General features: G+C 38.1%; 1 protein-coding gene across 3 annotated transcripts in view; it reads right to left on the reverse strand.

Moving 5' to 3' along the window:
- Positions 1-19,979, reverse strand: part of PEX5L (peroxisomal biogenesis factor 5 like) — a 223,350-nt gene that overhangs the window by 65,715 nt on the left and 137,656 nt on the right. For all 3 annotated transcript variants that reach the window (XM_054700391.1, XM_037525151.2, XM_054700392.1), the window contains 4 exons: positions 17,866-17,977; positions 9,947-10,141; positions 7,792-7,915; positions 3,772-3,868 (listed from right to left, as the gene is read on the reverse strand). In XM_054700391.1, coding sequence (XP_054556366.1) covers positions 3,772-3,868; positions 7,792-7,915; positions 9,947-10,141; positions 17,866-17,977 — 528 coding nt within the window. The remainder of the gene's footprint in view (positions 1-3,771; positions 3,869-7,791; positions 7,916-9,946; positions 10,142-17,865; positions 17,978-19,979) is intronic.

A 19,979-nucleotide genomic window follows, 5' to 3' on the forward strand; every position in this document is an offset into this window, starting at 1 on the left:
TGTGCCATGAGGGACCCTTGCCTGCCAGCCAGCCAGAATCAAACCAGCGCTGCAGAGGCTGTGGACAGCTTCACAGCGTGGCGCTCAACCTCCTGCGCCCCGAGGGGAGGCCCAAGCATGATTAATCTTTAAATTTACAAAAGTAGGTAATAACCAGGGCTTGTAATGAGAAGGGAAATAGATGTTCTGTGAGTTATTGCAGGTGGATAAGATTGATGTAACTGATAAGAGATTGTCTGTTGTTAAGAACAAGGGTTTTAGAAGTTGATGGATATGATGAGAGTCCTGGTTTCTCTCTTCCTTAGCTGTGTCATTTTGGGAAACGTAATTCTGCTCTCTAAGATGCATTTTTCATCTGAGATCTGGGAATAATATCAGTTCCCTATGTGGTTGTAAGTATTAAGTAATAGAAATATTTCATATCATACATAGTAAGTGTATAGTAAATGAGTTATTAAAAGAAATTTCCTTTCACATTACTCAAAAAATTCAGAAAACATATCTGCACTTATATCACAGAATTAAATTGTTCTGGTTTGGGATATTGTCAATTGGATGGAATTGCACATGATTTGGAGAGACTGGCTACTGTACATTCTCTCGCTGTCCAACTTAGGTTAGCTAAAGCCTATATTGGAGCTCCTCTGCCAGAGCCCAAACTTGACTAGAAATGCTTGCATCATCATTCTTTGTAAGTGGGATTTTTATGTTATTATTATTTGCCTTGCCACTACCTCAATCCATGAATGGATAAGGTTAATTTTACATCATCATCTTTAGTATTTTCCTTCATCTGCACATTTTAACATTTTCCAGGTTGTACAATTTCTTTAAGCAGTTAACGTCAGGGAATACTAATTACACAGTTTGCATAAGTGTCAAGAATCTTTTCTTAAATATATAGAGATTATATGAGATATATGATTTATTATACTCTCCTGAACACTCTGATTTGTGGTGGATGAAATCACACCATATTCAAAGGCCATTGAAAAGAGTAGATTGTTTTTCCTTTTCCACATCTAGAAAAAATGAGTTAACATATGAATTCTTCTCATTTTGAACTTCCACTCCCTCTGATTCTGAAATATGATTTTAAAAATTTTTGTGAAATATGATTTTTAAACTAATCTTGTAAATAGCTCCTGCCTGTTGAGTCTAAGATACTTTATGTTGGCCTGAGAGGGAGGAAAACATTACTCTGGTTTTTCCATGAACCATCTGAATGATGGTGGAGCAGTGACATGTTCTGGAGAGCTGAAATTTTTCACTTGAATAGTGTGCTAGTTAATTTTAAGTTGAATTTTTATACCACCTTTATCACCTTACCTTTGTAGAGGGATCATTTTTAAAAAGCAGTATGCTGCTAACAGTAAACACATTTTATTGTCTTTTATTACAAGTAGATTAATCAATCTTTTTTGTTGTTGTTGCTCCATTGGAATGACTTGGTAGTTTAAATGAGTAAATCTCAAATTCATGAAATTTTCCTAATATAACCATAGGTTGGAATTAAAATTAAGTGATTGTGAATTTCTTCAGTTTAGGAAAATCTTGAGAAGTAAACATTCGGGGTTTCAAAAAAAAAAAAAAAACAACACCAAATTAAGGGGTAAATTCTTTAAAAATAATTGGTAACACTCTAAAAGGATTCATGATGACCTGTCTACACAGAGAACTGTCACAGTGCTTTGGAAATGATGTGCTGGAGGACAATAGTGGGAAGCTCATATAAATTTTCCAAAGCACATTGTGTTTGCTTGAAGGCACACCAGTGGGTAAGTGGCAAGACGATGTGGTGGGATGAAATCACACCATCAGCAGGAGAGTAGCAATCACTGGAATAATAAGATAGATGCATCGTGGGTCTCCACGGCAACCAGGGACCCGAGCTGATCCTCTACCCCTCCAGCTCCACATAAAACAGCCCACCTGTTCCAAGTCTCCCCCGATGCAGAAACAAATGTTCTATTGCTACATTAGGTTCAAGGACTTGGGTTTATGAAACAGTACCAAATCCAAATCTCTAGTGTACCTATCAAGAAATGTTTCTCTAATAAATTATCAATTTGCTTTCTTAAAGGGCACATTTAGACTAACACAGAGGAAGAAAATACGTTTTTAAGCTCCACTTGCAATTCAGTAAGCTTTACAGGGTTATTTGTTCTGGAATTCAATTGACTCCCTGATCAGCAGAATTCTGGGAACAGTAATGTTCACCCCTCTCTTGGTGGCGCATGAGGTGTGTGTGTGGGGTACTATTAGTGGTCTAGAAAGTTTTCTAGATGACTTCATTTTTCTTCAACATTCCCTCTCTATCTCTCTGTGTCCTGGCCTCTCTCTGACACTTAGTTAAGAGTGTGTAGACAGCTTTCTTTTCTCATAATGCCTTAATTTCCTTGTCTATAAAATGGGGACAAAAAATAAATTTATCTCAAAGAGTCATTTGTTAGGATCAATTAGCTTACATATATGAGACAGCCTTATCATAGCATTCAGTAATATTTGCTATTATAATCACTCCTTTATTTCAATTTCACTGAAGACAACACATTTCCCTTCTTAATTTAAATATCTTAGGTAGGTAGTAAACTCAGTGTCTCTTGCTTATTTCATCCCACTTATTTTCAACTAGATTGCAGCATACATTTCTAAAGAGATCTTTCTGGTGTTATATCAGGGTTTTATAAAGAGTGTGAGAGCATTAAAAGACTCTGATGGATTGGCCTTTTTTGGCAAAGTTGAACCCTAGGAAATAACTAATTTACAGACATGACAGTTACCCTAGAGTCCAGGTTCTGTCCAGTGGATAGACAGGTCTGATTCACACCCTGTTTCCAGCAGTGATTAGTTGAGTGACCCAGAAAAAGGACATGTGACTTTACCTACATTCTTTTTTTTTTTTTAAAGATTTATTTATTTATGCATACAACAGCTGGGATACTGACCAGAGATGTGGGGGGTGAGAGGATCCACCAGAGACAGAGTGGGGAACAGAACAGGCAGACTGACTGAAACACACTGTTGAGGGGAGCAGAGGGCAAGGCAGGAGAGGTCTGCTGCACCATGTGGGTTGCTCCCTGGCCAGCCAGGGATTGAACTTGTGCTGCAGAGGCTGCGGATTGCTTCATAGTGCGGTGCTTAAGCCCTTGTGCCACCAGGGAGGCCCCTTTACCTACATTCTTTAAAGGATCTTTAAAATGAAGCTAATACTAATTCACAGAATTACTTGAGCATTAGATAAAACATGGAAAACACATAGCTAAATTCCTAATTCATAGATGAGAACTCATAGAACGGTACCTCTTGGTATTATCACTACTGCTAATACTGTATTTATTCCTTAGCATAAAATTTATTTTCATATGATAATCAGGATCCTAATGTATAAATCCTTTGTTTCACAAGATACAAATGTGAATGAATACTGAAGATGTAATTTCCTCTTTTTTGTGTTCTGTTATATAAATAGTGCTAATATTGGAGTAGAACAGATTTTGTCTTGCAAAATAATGGAACAGTAAATGGTAGAACAAAGAAAAAGTGCTAAGTATACAGAGAATTCATTTACACATTTCCAGTCAAATATATGTATATTTGATAAAATAGATATAATTATTTAAAACATTGAGTGTTACCTACCGAGAAAGCACATAAAATACAAAATGCAGAAAAAAACTTAAAGCCTTTTTGTGCAAAATTTAAATAAAATATTTACGATATAAATTATCTATCAGGAAATATGGTTCATTGAAGAATAAATTCAGTTACCTGTGTTGGAGGCACTAATTCCAATTCTGAAGCTGACTCAGAGTTGAGGGCGCTTTTCCCACCACTGAGTTCTGGTTGAGATCTGTGCTCTGAAGACCTAGGGGAGATGAATGAAGGAAATTAACGCACAGTGAAAAGCAAACTCAGCTAGAAACTCAGGCAGGAAACCTACCTGATTTGGAATATTCAGAGTCATTTTAACAGAATTTACATCAGAAATTTGATGACAAAGATAACTTTTATGTATTTTTATTATAATAACCACATTTAGAATTTAAGTAGCTGCAATGTGCTAGGTGTTACCGTCTCTGATTGATTTACTATTCAGTTCAATTATGTTCAAAAAGTAAATAAATGCAGTATGCTACAATAAGTTCTGTTTTATTAAAAAGTATGGTTTTTCTTGCAGGCAAACCATAGATCTGAGGCATATAGCAGGAGAGGGTAGGGAGAAGGGCCAATATAGGGGAGGGAAGAGCACAAGGGACTTTGGTGATGGTTCATAGGTGATGTGGTGGGAGAATTATAGGTACTACACTTGAATGGAGAAATCAAATACTAGCCAAAATGAATAGTGATAGTAGAATAGTAGAAAAAAAAGAGTGGATTTTTGGGGGAAGGGAGTTTCTCACAAAGTGTCTCAGTTTTGATTTGCTCTTTTAAAAAATATTGATATAGAATATGAAATGTCATAACAAATGGAGACATGTGGAGGGTAACAGGGGACTGAAACATATCACCCTGGAGGACACTTTAAAAATATGGGAAAACTGGGGCCTCCCTGGTGATTCAAGGGGTTAAGCATCAGCATTATGAAGCAATCCACAGCTACTGCAGCTCGAGTTTGATCCCTGGCCAGGAAGGTGACTCACATGGTGAAGCAGACCTCTCCTGTCTCACCCAAAGCTCCCCTCTACAGTGGGTTTCAGTGGATCTGCTTGTTCTGCTCCTCATTCTGTCTGGTGAATCCTCTCACCCCCTGCACCTCTGGCCTTCACCTCAGTTCTTATATGCATAAACAAATCTTTAAAAAATATGGAAAGGGCCTCCCCGGTGGCGCAGCGGTTGAGCGCTGGGTTGCGAAGCTGCCCGCCGCCTCTGCGGTGCCGGTTCAATCCCCGGCTGCTCCCCGTGTAACAGGGTGGTCCCCAGGAAAGGGGGAGGTTCCCTGCCCCTCCCAAGGGAGGGTGGAGCTGAGCAGGAAGAGGAGAAGCTGAAGAAGAGACTAAGAAAGGAAGCAGGATGGAGCCAGGAGACCTGGAGGAGGCGCGTGGAGCCTAGAGACACGTAAAAAAACTGCGCTTGTCTTTTGGTCGTGGACTGGGTGACACAGATGTGGGTGAGACCTGTGGGGAGGTGACAATGGCAGCTTTTATCTTGATGTTGATTTTGCTCTTTTTCTTCCGGGCTTGTCCGGTTGTTTCTGACCCTTTTCTGTGGGTCCCCACTGGAAGATGCTTTAGACTTGTGGCAGGCTTTGGGGCCTTGTTCTGGGCCGATCCCATATGGATGGACTTTTACCCACGAGGGGACGGGTAACTTTGGGTGCTTCGTTTAGAAACTAGACTCTTTGCCTTACCTGTATTGTTTCCTAGTTTTATTAAAGATCCTTCCCATTAGTCTCATGTGTTTTGTGTTGATGTGGCGGATGGCCGAACCCATTTAGAATAGGCAGGTTTGCAGGGTTTGGGCTGCCCCTCTCCCTGTCCTATAACACCCGGACCCCGGAAGAGGGTCCCACATGGCGCGCAGACCTCTCCTGCCGCCCGCTGCTCCCCTCGGCAGTGTACTTCGGTCCTTCTGCCTGCTCTGCTCCCTTCTCTGGCTCTGGTGAATTCTCTTACCCTCCTGCGCTTCTGACTGTTACCCAGTGCATGTATAAACAAACAAACAGAACTAAATAAATAAATAAATAAAAACATGCCTCTATTAAAAAAAAATAAATAAAAAAAAATATGGAAAACTGGTTGTGATCAATTAATTGTTAACACCTGAGCACAAGAGACTGGTGACAGTTCATGGGTATCTTGGTGGTGGTAATTCTATGGGGATTACACCTGAGAGGAGAAGTCAAACTTGCACAAAAATGAACAACCATGTAAAAAAAAATAAATAAATAAAAGTACAGAAAGACTCAGATGGCCAAATTTTCTTAAGGATTATTCTTAATCAGTGTTTTATCTGACAGTATGAGATTAAGAAGGTCAGAAAAGGATATAACAGAAAAACTTAATTGTAATTTATATAATATATTGAATACACATGTATACATAAATATATGCATATTATCTATTTTGATTGATCACCTCAGAAAATTACACATTTAGAAAATTATCAACAAATACTGAATTATCAACATGCCAGAATCCTTACTGGCTATTTGGCAGTTTGCTGCGGGGGGGGGGGGGGGGGGGGGGGGTGTGTGTCTTATTGCCTCAGCCAGGTCAGAGACACTGGCAAGCAGCTAAGAAAAGGGCCTCACACCGTGGGGCCAAAGACTTTTAAAGAGCCTCATACTGTGGAGCTGAAGATTCCTTGTGCCTCACACCTTGGGGCTGAAGATTAAACATCCCTTTGTTTTTTGTTCTTGGTCATAAAAAGAAAAACCTCATGGAATATACATTGGGCAATAAATTATATGTATAAGAATATTATAAGTACATGGCATGGAAAATTACTTACCTAAAAATTAAACACTGAATAATTTGGCCCACCTGACAATGGGAAATAATTATTGTGCAATGGCATGTCTGATAAGCAACCCAGAGCTGGTCATAATAATCCTTATATGGAAGTTCCGTAAAGAAGCCTTGTAATGAATCAGAGAGTTGATTATGCTAGGAGTTTCTAGGTAGAAAAAAGTTCTAATAATTGATTACCAGAAAGCAACTGGTCTCTAGCTGTAAGCCATATAGATAGAGGAGTCTCCTGATATTGTAGCCTTGGTGACAGGGCGGTACCAAGACTGTTAGCTGACCTAGGTAGATGTTTAGGCTGAAATAATGTGTCTAAGTTTTAATTATCTATTAACTTTTAAGGTCGTTTCTTTTCTTAAGAACACGTAGGCGACAAAATGTCTATGGGAAAGGAATGTACTGATTCTTTTATCTTGCTTCTATGCATATGATGATGATGTAATCCCATTGCTTGCCTTAAACGTATAAATAAAGACCTGCTGAGACTCTCAGCAGGAGATGCTTGCACCAAAATAAGAGTGTTTTGTGTCTGCCTCACCTCCCCTTCCCTTCAGCCCTTAGGGGAAAGGCGGGATTGGGGTCAAAATAAGGGGGTTGTAATTGTATGGGGAATATAAAAATAAAATTTAAATAAAAAAATTAAAAAAATAAAATTAGTTTATGATGAAAAAAAAAAAAAGACAGTTTTGCCTAGGCCATCTCATCCTTTCAGGGACACCTGACAAGACATTTTGCCGAAAGTTGGTCTCCGGCAGCAGTTCAGAAAAATAATTAATTGTAAATGTCATGATAATTAACATTAATATATAGCAGATTATACACAGCATCAGTGTATGTATTGACTTCTTGGTTATTTCAGTATATGAGAGAAATACCCATACAATGGATATATGTCGGGAGCCTGCTGCCCTAAAGGGAGCTGGAGTTTTTGGAGAATTGCTATTTACTCTGCATATGGAGTTTCAGGATGTAAGTTCTGCAAACAGAACTTCTTCCCAGAATTGACTCCTGTTCTCTGAGGATGTGCTGGCTGCTGCGCGTGTTTCCCTACTAACCAGGAAAACTTGTTTTCAGCAGTAACTTATTAATCTGTATAAGCAAAAACACAATTGCGTGCTGTTGTCTTGTTCCTTTGTTCTTATCTTCAATAAAAGCTTGGGCTGGGAGAGTGAAAGGCAGAGCTGCTCTTGATGGCTCTCCCCAGCCTCCGCATTGCAAATTCATTTAGACTCCGAGTCTTCGAGTCAACAGCAGAGAACTTCATCGGCTGTCCTGTTTGCAGAAGATACATAAATGACTATTTTCTGATATTAAAATATCTTACCATAAGAGTTCTTTTGATCCAGTTCTAGATGAGCATGATTTTCTCTCTGCCATTGGATGTCCCTTGCCATTTCGATCTCCATGAAACTTAACATCATCCCATTTTTCCAACTGCGTTTGAATATCTATTAAGGAGAGAGACAGGAAGGAGTTAGTAAGGGCAACCAGGGAAAAACAAGGTGTAGAGAGAAGAGAGATTGATTAAGATTAAGAAGTCTTATATAAGTGAATGTTACTCAACGGATGTGCTCAAACCCCAAAACCAATTTTTAAGGTCACAAGAAAATGAATTAAAACATACAGTTAAATAAAATAACATCTGCTAACTCAGATTGCTTTCACAGTTAAACCTCAAGTTGCTTTCTCTGAACTTATTTCAAGAGGTATAGGCATTTTGCATCCAGTCTATAAGATCCACAGGATCTGGTATAGAATGAGTATATGGACCACCTCAGCCTCCAGCTATGGAGGTGATGTTGAGGCATTTTGGGCATGTTTTTAGAAAGAAATTCTGTTTAGGACATGAGCTTTGCTGTTAAAAAGAGGTGGGGAGAAACTAGATCACTTTTCACAGCTTTTGGTTAGACTAATTTTTTTACCAAAGGAAGAGATTTTGAATAGGGATAATGAGAAAGGAGGTAACAGAGACAGCCAAGAGAACACTAGAACTGTATTCTCCCTGTGACTTCATTCTTAGAGATAAATAATTGGCTGGGCTTTCTTTCATTGTCACTAAAACAAACTTGGGAAGAGTTTTACCATTTAGAAAAAGAGGTTTGGTGTTGATGTTATTCAAAGCTCTCTCAACTAAATATTTTTATGACCACTTCTCAGGACACTTTCTCAAAAGCAGAGACATGAAATGTCCATGTACATGTTTATTGCAAATGTATACTGTAATTTATTTAGTTGTATACCCTTAAACAAATTTATCGTATATGTAATTTATTTAGTGATATAGACTTACACAATTTATAAATGTCATCTATACTTTTGCACAACTGAATAAATCCAAGACATGTTGATGGTGAGGAAATATTGGAGGTAGTTAGAAAGTTTTCCTCCAAAAAGACAGGTCCCAAATAGGGATATGGTAGATAAAGGGAGTCCTGTGTATCAAGTGATTTGAACAATGTGTTGCTTCTCTTCCTTTTCTCTACCATGGATTGTGGGGTAATCTTATCTATACCTACGATTGTGATAGCCCCTCATTCTCTCTTTGAAATCTCCACTTTGTACTCAGCTTTCTTTCATGAGTTCTGGAGATTATATCTATATTTATATCTACAGATATACATATATTAAAGTCTATTGGACTTCTCCACAGAGAAGTCTCACAGTTTCTTCAAATATAGCAGGTTGAGAACTGAACTTATTTTTCTCTTTCCCCTCTTCTATCCTCATTACAGTTGGTACATTCTATTATGTCTTCTTTGCTGGCACATACACATTTACACATTCTCAAGTCCTCTTAATTTTTTTTTAAAAATCTGTCTCCCCTCTGCCACTACTTTGGATGTCCAAATTGGCTTCCCTGCCTCTATTCCTTCCTCCACACATTCACCAGAGAAAGATTTTTCTCAACCCATCCCCTCCTGCTCTGAAAGCCATGGATCTACGGTGAGCTTTCAAGGGTTGGTTTTACAGCTTGTTTTTGTCTGATCTCTATATTCCACATATAAGTGACACCATCCAGTATTTATCTTTCTCCTTCTGGTTTATTTCACTTGCATTATCCCTTCCAGCTTCATCCAAGTTACTAAAAATGGCAAGAGTTTATCATTTTTGATCTTCCCCTCCTGCCCTCCTCCCTTCGTCTTGTCCTCCCTCTCCTCCCTCTAGACGGAATGCTCCGAGGGACCAGGATTCATGTCTTATTTTTATTTGAACTACAGTGCTTTGTATGGTGCCTGTCACAAAATAGGAACTAAATATACATGAACTGAATAAATGAATGAATGAATCCATCTCAATTATGCAAAATTGAGCCCCCCAATTGCCATGTAGTCAAAGCTCAAAAGGAATTGTAATGTTGCCCAGTTTCTTACATGGAATCATTCTTTTCTACTCCTTTGCCCATGGCTTAAATGTCATTTATGGAACTTCCTTGTGTCATGCCCAGGTGGAGCAGCAGCAGACACAAGCTACTGCCTTACCTAGATCTAAGGAGGATGTCTCCGGGCCTCGGAGAGGCTGGGCTCTCTGCTCAGCATCTGCACTGATGAGGTCAGATCCATCAGCCTTTTTCTTGAGGGATGAGGTTTTTGATGAAGCCTCCAACTTCTTGGCTTTGGTTTGGGTTTGAGAGACGGGTTCACTCAGGTCAAGGAGATCTAAGCCTGTGGTCAATACTATCAGAGATGGAAGAGGTTAACACTAGCCCACTTGCTGTTCTGAAATTATTTTTAAAAAATTGATTTTAGCTGGGTACAGAAGGATTTTGTGTTTGCAGTGTAGAAGCATCAGATTTAGTTAGCTCATAATTGATTCATAAAGACCATTTGTGTTTAGACTGGGAATTTGCTGCATGTTCTCCTTTATTTGGCACAGTACAAATCTGCAAAACAGGACTTAGATCAGCCTCAGTGAGGAAAGTTTGAATGAAATTGAAGTGATAAAATTGAATCCGAGTTCAGGTACTATTTAATTTATAGCTTTGCTTTATTTCTAGGGGTTTGTTTTAGATTGCAGTTTTTCCAAAGAGACAATCTGTCATGTTTAGATATATGCTTGCAAAACTGATGAGGAATACTTGCAGAAGTTTCTAGAAGTTTATGTCTTTTAATTTTAAATTACTAAATTACACTGAATAAAAAAAGAAATACAGTTAATCATCTTTTATTTAATTAAGCAGTTTAATCAGAAAGTGGCTTGCTGCTTGGGCTTACGCTAGAGAGGTATTTTATAATCTATAGTTGATGAATAGGTACACATGGCAAAGTCTTTGCTGTTTAATATGCAGATTTAAATTTCAATGTAACAAGCCATAACCCGGTTTTACTTTGACTTCCTAGCAGGTTGATTTATATTGTGCTAAATAATCTAATAAGTCAGGGTCTCCCTGGTGGCATAGGGGTTAAAGACACAGCTCTATCAAGCTATCACCAGCCACTGCAGCAAGAGTTTGATCCCCAACCCGGCCCACCAGGGAGCTACCCACATGATGCAGCAGACCTCTCCTGTCTCGCCTGCTGCTCCCCTCAGCAGTGTATTTCAGTAGATCTGCCTGTTCTGCTCCTCACACTGTCTCTGGTGAATTCTCTCACCTCCCCCTCAACTCTGGCTTACACCCCAGTTCTTGTATGCACAAATAAATCTTAAAAAAAAAATCTAATAAGGCAGAAGTAATGATTTGTTCACATGCAAACTAGGCAAATGAGAATTACAAAGGTAAGTGTAGTTACTCTTCAATTCTTTTTCTTACAGTGCAAGTAGCCCTGTGTTTGAGTAACTCATTTGTGAGAGATGGAAAATTCAAATTAGAGATAGTACCTTGAACTCTGCCTTCTACCAGGCCTGGTGCCTGAGAGGCTGGGTCCTGAACTGGCTTGGTGGCCAGGGCCCAAATAGCAAAGCAAAAACACCTATGTGACAGAGAAACTCTGAGTTTGAAACCTCTCTGGCACCACGTCCAACAATGCCATCTCCCAGCTTTCCTCTCGGCAGGGAATGGATTTTTGTTGATGTCCAGCCTTCTTCCATTTGCTTCCTCCATTCACTCAGCGTGGGGACAGGGTTTCTTTAGTACTGCGTGTATCATCTTCATGAAGTGGCCTCCATGTGCCACCCTCAGGACAGGGTGACAAGTTTTACTCTCGATAATCTTGTTTCCTGATTACAATTAAAACCACAGTGACTGGCTGTTGATGGTGAAGTGCATAGACCAGACTCTCCCACTGCTTAAGTGTGTGACTCAGGATAAGTCTCTTGACCTCTCTGAGTTTGTTTTCGCTCATGAAAAATGAGAAATGAATAGTTGGTCTTTTAGGTATAAGGAAAAGATTAACTTGTGAATTAAATATATGCTCTGCCAGGTATATCACGGGCACTCAGTAAGTGTTTATTTCTATTCTTTGGTGGTCCATTTGTGAAGCTTTTCTTTTCTTTTTTGTTGTTCTCTTCCTATTTTCCTTGCTTCCCTGTCTATTTCAGGCAAGAATCAGATCCATACACTGACAGGAAGAAGAAACACCATCGGGAATAAAATGGAGGATGAGACAAATATATTGGCCCTACAGAGGATGCTATGAAGTAAATTTATAATAAAAGACCTGAAAGTGTCAGCTTATCTTATCTGAGCCTTTTGAGGAGATGGGAGCTGCTTTCCGATGCCAAGATGCTCTGAGATATGCAGTGTTTTGTGGCTTGCAAGTACTTGAATGTGGGGGAAAGAAGTGGCTTTCAGAGCTGAGCTGCCTGACTTGATATCTAAAACTGAAGCATGGCACACAGCCAAAATAGGCTAGGAGGGCACACACTTCATATCCTTTGAATGTTTAAACAGAACTTTCCAGGCCACTATTACGTTGGCAAGAATTCTAGGCCCAATGTAATTTCCTTATAATAGAAGGAAGGAAGTGGATAACAGTTTCTGGAATGCCATGTATGTCTTTTTACTAATTGTAAAAACAATTAAGAATTAGTCACTTGCTCCTAGACTTCTTTTAGAAGCAAATTATATAGGAATCAGCTACTTGTATATAGGAAGTACATTTGTTACAGAATAATAACTGGTGAGTATTAATTTAATTCTATATCTGCTTCTCACCATTCAGAATAAATGAATTACTAAAAGAGTGAATCGCAAATTGAAACTTCACTCAATAATGTTTCCTCCCCCCTCCAAAACTGTCCTCAGCACTTCCTGTGTTTGTTCTGAGCTTTCTGTTCCTTTGTTCTTTTCCTAGCAAATGTGAAACAAATGCTTGGCACACACAAAAGGGCCTGTTTGTTACCCAGTGAATGAAAGGGGTGATTGGAGGTTGAATGGTAAGCTTTGAAGCCGAGACAGTCTTGGACACCAAATTTCAGAAGCATAAGAAGGATGATGCGGCCTTTCACTTTCTTGAGGAAGATAAAATGCTTTCAGTTGCTCACGTGTGCACAAGCCTGTGTGTATATGTGTGAACATGCATGTGTATGAGCATACGTATGCGTGCTTTTAAAAATAAAGGGTCAGGCTACTATACAGAGGATTCAAAGATAGCATGAATGGGTGTCTGCTCTAGGTTTATGGGCTGTCGAGTTCTGTGATTCAAACAAGTCATTTTCTTTATTTCCATCTGCACCAACAAGTGATTCTCAGCTTAGTGGCTTCTGAACAGGTCTCTGCTTCCTCGGCCCTCGAATATTTTGTGCTGCTTCTTCACTGTAGTTCAGCTAACCCACTTTGGGATCTAGCCACTGTGCAAAAAATAAGGTGCACAGGACAGTGGGTTAGATTTTCTGGATTCAAATCCTCACCCTGTCATGTACTAGCTGTGTGACTTTGGGCAGATTTAGTCTCTCTAAGCCTTTGTTTGTGGCTCAGAAACTAAAACAAGGATAAAATTCTACTTCATAGGTAATGTTTAAATGAAGTGCTTTGTCTAAAGCCTGCAGAATAGTGCTAGAAACACAGTTATAATTCAAATTCATATTTCCCACTACAAAAGACTCTACTAACAACACTCCTCTTTAAAGCAGAATCTAAACATAGAAACAAATTGTCCTCTACAGATTCCAGAAGAAATACAGCCTTGCCAACACCTGGATTTAAGGACTGCTGACTTGCATGAAAAATATATTTGTGTTGTTTTAAGGTACTAAATTTGCACTAATTTGTTAGCACAACAAAAGGAAACTAGTATAGCTGGTAGGTCATGTCCATACCAGGATTCAGACACAGGAGAGTCAGGGGTGAGTCTGTGCTCTTCACCACCCTTTTCCAGACTTTTCTGAACCCGGAGGCACCGATTTTATTGCTATAATGCTGGTGATTTTTTGTTTAGTTCCCAATATTTAGCAGTTTGGGTAGTCTGAGACATAACTTAAATAGTTGGTAATCCCAGAAACTCCTTTCCTTTTGGATACACTAATGTCATTTGCTGCAGTTTCCTGAAGGTGAAAGATGTATTATGCTACCTAAGTATCACTTTCCATCTGTCTCAAGGAAACACAACCTATTGACTGGGAGGCCCCCTCAGAGCACTGATGTTTATGAATATTAGATTCCTTGGGCCCTGAGAGGTGAGGATGCTTGAAGAGCTAGAGTAACACCTATTGTATTATGAAGCCCCAACTTGATACTTTGATGGTAAGCACAATGCTATGAATGCCACTATAGTATAATAAACTTCAGATTTGTAGTGGATTTCTCGAAAGGAAAACTTCACTTGGACAGGCCAGAGAAGACAGTCAGGGATAACCCTGACTGGTGCAGCCTAAAAATGCGCCACAGGTTGCTGCTGGGTTCTCTGCTCTATTTTGTAAGCTATCCTGGTGTATTTTTTTCTTATAGTGGCTACAGAGCAAAGTCTTTTAGGAAGGATTTTGACAGTCATATCAAACAGATACATTGAACTTATATAATTCTACCAACTTTTGTCTTTTTTGGAATGTGTAATAATTAAAGCTACTTCTCAAATTTATAAGCGCTCTCAAAAGAGATGCCATTGGGTTCATGATATAAAAATGTATTTTGCAAAAATCACAAGAATTTTGCAGTTAAGATATTTAATTAAGTGGCTGTGATAGATTGAGAACTTTGTTAAGTATAACTCTTTCCTTATATGCAGGGGTCTGATAAATAGATATACAGGTCCCATAGCAGAGAGTGAGATTAATGTTTTTTAAACCATGAAAAATGTTTCTTTCATAATAACTGCCTACTTAATATGTTAGATTATGTAGACTGATAAAAGCAAATCAAGGAAACTCCATTTTCTTTTCTGTTAACACACAAATCTAGGTATACAGTTTGAGAGTTAAGGGTTAAGGTGTCTAGTTAGACTGCAGATGAATTAAAGATAACTTAGGATGTTAGTGGCAAAAAATGGAAAATAAATTTATTTGATCAGCTTGAAATTATCATCACCAGATGACAAAAAGCTAATGTAAAAATAGCAGAAAGTAAAAAAAAAATCATTGAAATAGTTAAGAAATTATAATTTAAAACATATGAAATGGAAGACTGATAAATTCTTTTAGGGCTGGTAAAGAACCCATTATTTCACTTTTGGAAGAGATAAATATTTTCTGTATTGTTTACTTTGTGTTAATTTAGATAGAAACTATATTGCTTAGGAATTAAGAAAACATTACATTTCTGCCTTGAGATATAAGATTAATAAACATGCATCAAACAAAGGCCTCCCACTGGGATAAAATCTATGTGGCTTAGGGGCACTGAATGCTGAGTATGAGATGTAAAAAGCCCACATAATCTCAGAATGACATTTTTCTCAATCACACTACTTTGGTGGTTGTTAGAGTCAGAATTTTGTCCCCCCAAAACTCATATGTTTAGGTCCCAATACTGAGTATCATGAAATGTGATTTTATTTGGAAATTGGATTTTGTTGATGAAATTAGTTGAGTTATAGTGGAGCAGGTGGGCCTGTCCACCAATATGACTGGTGTCTTTATAGGGTGGAGACGTTTGAATACAGAGAGAGACACGCACAGGGAGACATGCATGCAGAGAGAATGTCATGCAGAGACTGGAGCTAGGATGCCACAAGCCAAGGAGCTACTAGAAACTAGGCGAGAGGCCCGGAACAGGGAGGACTGCCTGCTGACACCTTGATTTCAGGCTTCTGACTTCCAGAATTAGGAGACAATACACTTCTATTGCTGAATCCATTGTGTGTGGTATTTTGACAGGCAGCCCTAGGAAATTAGTATAGAAGGCAATACCATAGGTGTTAGGATTTCAAGTAAATACACATTTTAAAAAATTTTTTCCTCCAATATTTCACAGATTTTTCTTTTATGTGCTTGACAAAAATCAAGGTGAAAAGTAGCTTTTGAATTAAATCTTATGATGCTCTATCAGGGTGGCCTCTTCCTAAGTGACTTAGTTTTAGCATCAGTGAGAACTGGAGAGTATAGAAGTATTGTGATCAAGATCTGAGAATTCTGTCTGCTTTGTAGTTTTTTCCTAGAACATCATAATTTCTCAGTGCCTCCTATTCTTGTGAATTTTCCTGTAATTAGATACACAAGATTCCTCTGCTTTTCTAGGGATAGCTCTCCAGTTTTGGGGGGATGAGGATAGTGTCACAGATATGGAGGCTGAATGTGATAGTATCTGAACTCATTTAACTTCCTGTCTAAAGTGCATCAAATACTTTTTCTTTTGCTTGACACCCAAAGTGATAGTTGAATCTAGAAGATGATTGCTGTGGTGTGATATAAAGAAATTTCATGCATTTGGAAAAGGAAATGATGGGGATAACTGTTGTTCACTTATTGGTAATCTAACAATAATGGTAATACCAGTTAGAATATACATGGGGTTAGGGGCCTCCCTAGTGGCTCAAGGGGTTAAGCACCTCACTATGAAGCAATCCGCAGCCTCTGCAGAACAAGTTCGATCCCTGGCTGGCCAGTGAGCAACCCACATGGCACAGCAGACCTCTCCTAGCTCTCCTCTCCTATCTCTCCCGCCTGCTGCTCCCCTCAGCAGTGTGTTTCAGTCACTCTGCCTGTTCTGCTCCCCACTTTGTCTCTGGTGAATCCTCTCACCCTCCTCCCCTGCATCCCTGGCCTGTACCCCGGCTCTATTATGCATAAATAAATAATTTTTTTAGAAGACATACATGGGTTTAAATTAAGCACTTACACAGATTATTTCATTAAATATTTTCAAGTAATTTATGTGATGCACATCTTATTATTAGATAGAAGAGGAAACACTCTTAGTTCAGCAACTTGCCCAAGAGACAGAGCTGCTATGTGGCAGAGCTGGAGTTTGAATTCATGAAGTTTAAACCCAGAGACTGTAGTTTAGACTCCCACAAAAAGAATGTCTACCTTGTGTTAGTTATTCTGGTTATTATAATATTTAACATTAAATTACCCCACAATTTCCTGCACTTAGTTAAAAGTATAATGAAAATACACAAAGCAACAGCAAAGTGAGGCCATGTCAGGGAAATGGAATACATTCAAAAAGACTACGTGATTATCTTCTTCTTTACCTCTTAAACTCTCTCTGCACAACCAACATAACCTTTGCTCATTGATTCCAAATAAGAATTCATTCTGATTCATCCTTATTTGAACACCTTCAAGTGCGAATGTTGACTGAATGAAATCAATGCAGAAAGGCTGCCTGTGGTACAGGAGGTGAAAAGTAGCTTTTGAATCAAATTTTATGTTGCATCCTGAGGTGGGCCCTTCCTCAGTTACTTAATTTTGACATCAGTGAGAATTGGAAAGTGCAGAGGGCATCAGAGAAGGTGGGGTTCACAGTAGTGGCAGCCTACACTCACTCTTTGGAGGAATACTTATTAGTACACCACTATCTATAAAGCGTCTTGTTTGCTGTTCTGGTAGGTTTAATTCCAGAATGCTCAAATAAATCATTGCAAGAGGGAGGAAGTTACACATTTATAGGACAGAAAAAATGAAATTGACTCTGATATCTCGGCCTCTAAGGCATTTCAATTGCCATTTGAATCTGCTTGCAGGGGCTGCCTACTTTTTTTTATTTTACTGGACTTTTGCCATACAAAATATTTCCAGCTAGAATTTGGAAAACCTTATTATGAAATAGATGCTTTTGGGTTTGAAAGATTTCCTAATGTGATGTGACTTGAAATGTAACGACGTAAATGTGAAAATATGCAGAGAAAAATGGTTGTTAACAGTTCTACACTAATCTACAGCAAAATTGTTTGGATAACATATATTGCAGTTTCTTATGTAATGAACAGTGATTTATTGATTTAACTTGAATGGTATATGTTTTAAAATTTCATTTGATCACGAACATTATTCTCCATTTAAAATGTATTGTAAAAGAAAACTTGGGTTTTACTATATTGGAAATTAGCACTGCTTGCGGTTCAGTTAAAAGTGAAAGAATTACCGGCTGTGTTGGACGTTACTGGCCTTGCTATTGCCTCCGATTTGGTTTCACAGAGAAAGTCATCGATGGAGGGGCTCAGGAGGGGTCTGCTTTCTTGCTGCTCATTCACCAGCTGAGAACAAATGAATACAGGTGTCAAAAGGCTTTGTTAAACTGCACAGTCAGATGAGTTCAAATGCAGCCTTGCAACAAAATGAGAACAGCAAGCCTACCAAAAAGTAAATAAATCAATAAATAAAGGGATAGGGGCAAGAAAGAAAAAAAAAATACCAAGGGTGGGGAATGAGCCTTTTAGCACTGTCAACAGATCTGTGATGCAGCCAACTTCAATTTGTAAAGCTTAAGCTTTTTCCTTCCTCCTAGAACAGTTGCAGAATTAGTCTCTAATTTCAATACATTGAAAATGACAACTATTGAATGATAGTTTCTAAGGACCAATCCCATCTTCACTTGGACAAAAAGCTCCTACTGTGACTTGGAGCAGTGGCTTCAGACTCTGAGGTGACACCACGGTCTGCTTCAGCCTGGCCAGTGTAATAAGGTAACTATACACATTCTGATCGGTGTGTGTGGATAAGCCCTTCCCTTTTCTCCCTTTTCTAAAAGGCTCATGTCATCTACAGACACACTCCTTTTCTTACATTTCTTTGGAATGCTTTTGTAATGCATAATGAACATTATTTTGTTCATTTAAAAAAAAAACTAGATAGCAACTATATAGGCATACAGTAGAGGTACCTGTTAAAATATATGTGTAAAATAGATTTCTATAAATTCAATTATTTTTTCCCCATTGGTTCTATCGCTAACTTCAGAAATCTTTCAGTGTTATTTTTAGTAAGTAACTAATTAACAGTGGTGGTCAACTATTTGCTTTCAGTTATTCTGTGCCTCTTTGAATCCAGATTTCCTCAAGTTCTATTTCTATGGTTAAGGAAAAAATATACTTATGATACACAGGTGGTCAATGCCTAAATTAACAATCCTAGTTTTTCAGGAGTTTTTAAACTGATCTTTTATAAAATGGACATAGTTTTCTGTTTTTCTACTTGTTAAAAGAAAATGATGTGCCTAAAAATCTCTAGATTTTTTAATAAATATTTTTAGATAGATTTTTGCAAAGCTGTATTTTAAGAGACGTATATACTAATAAATGAAATGCTTTAGAGTATTACCAAATCAAATTATTTTATATAACTCTGCTCACTTTCAAGTCTTTGTTTCCTGGGCACAGTGCCAGTGGCGTTATATCAATAGTTTAGTTTATGGAACATGGCAAGAGACCTACTACATGATGGCAAATATGGGAAGACAAGTGAAATTCCATTATTACCGAAGGAGAAATATGGAACATTTAGTGATCATTCAGGGACTAAAAACCAAGAGGTACATTTGGTACTTTTACATATTCATGCTATTATCTAAACATGGATAAATCGCAGCTGTTCACTAGAATTGAAGATTTTGACATGGAGTTGGTAATTTGATTTTCATGTGTATGAATTTGTGGGCATTATTACAGATAAGCATTGAGAATGCTTGTTTTCTTTTAGTGTTTAAGTTACAGTGATAGAAACGTCTTTAGTTATTATTTTTACTGTCATGTATAAAGACTCACAGATTTTTCTAGGAATCAAATTATCCAAGTCTATTTTGGTCTTAACCTTTTCAAAGGATGCTCCTTTAACCAATGAGAGAAACTTACTGTTTTTGAATCTGAACATTCAGATTATTTACATTGAAATAATTTTTGAATGTTGAAGGACTATGAGCTTTCCATGTTTCTGGGATAAAATATATTTGAATTTTTTTCTTTTACATTTTAAAAGCATGGGTTTATTAGGAAAAGGAGAAAGAAAAAGAGGCACCTGCATAGTCACAGGCAGGCAGGAGAACTGCCACTTAAAATTTTTCATACATGCCATGGCCTATTTGATTTTAGGAGTGATTTATACTATTTTCTGGTATAAAAGTCGATTTTATTAACTGGAAATGTTGTTGAGAGCACTGGTATAGAATGTAATATACTAGAAAATGAAGACATGGCTAACCATCAGTGATTTTGTGAGTTCTTCTGAAAATGTTATTTTTCCAGGATCTGTATTTCATTTTAT

This window comes from Talpa occidentalis, unplaced genomic scaffold (assembly GCF_014898055.3).
Source record: "Talpa occidentalis isolate TD23 unplaced genomic scaffold, MPIMG_talOcc4v2.1 talOcc4.4, whole genome shotgun sequence".
In the NCBI taxonomy this organism is placed as follows: Eukaryota; Metazoa; Chordata; class Mammalia; order Eulipotyphla; family Talpidae; genus Talpa; species Talpa occidentalis.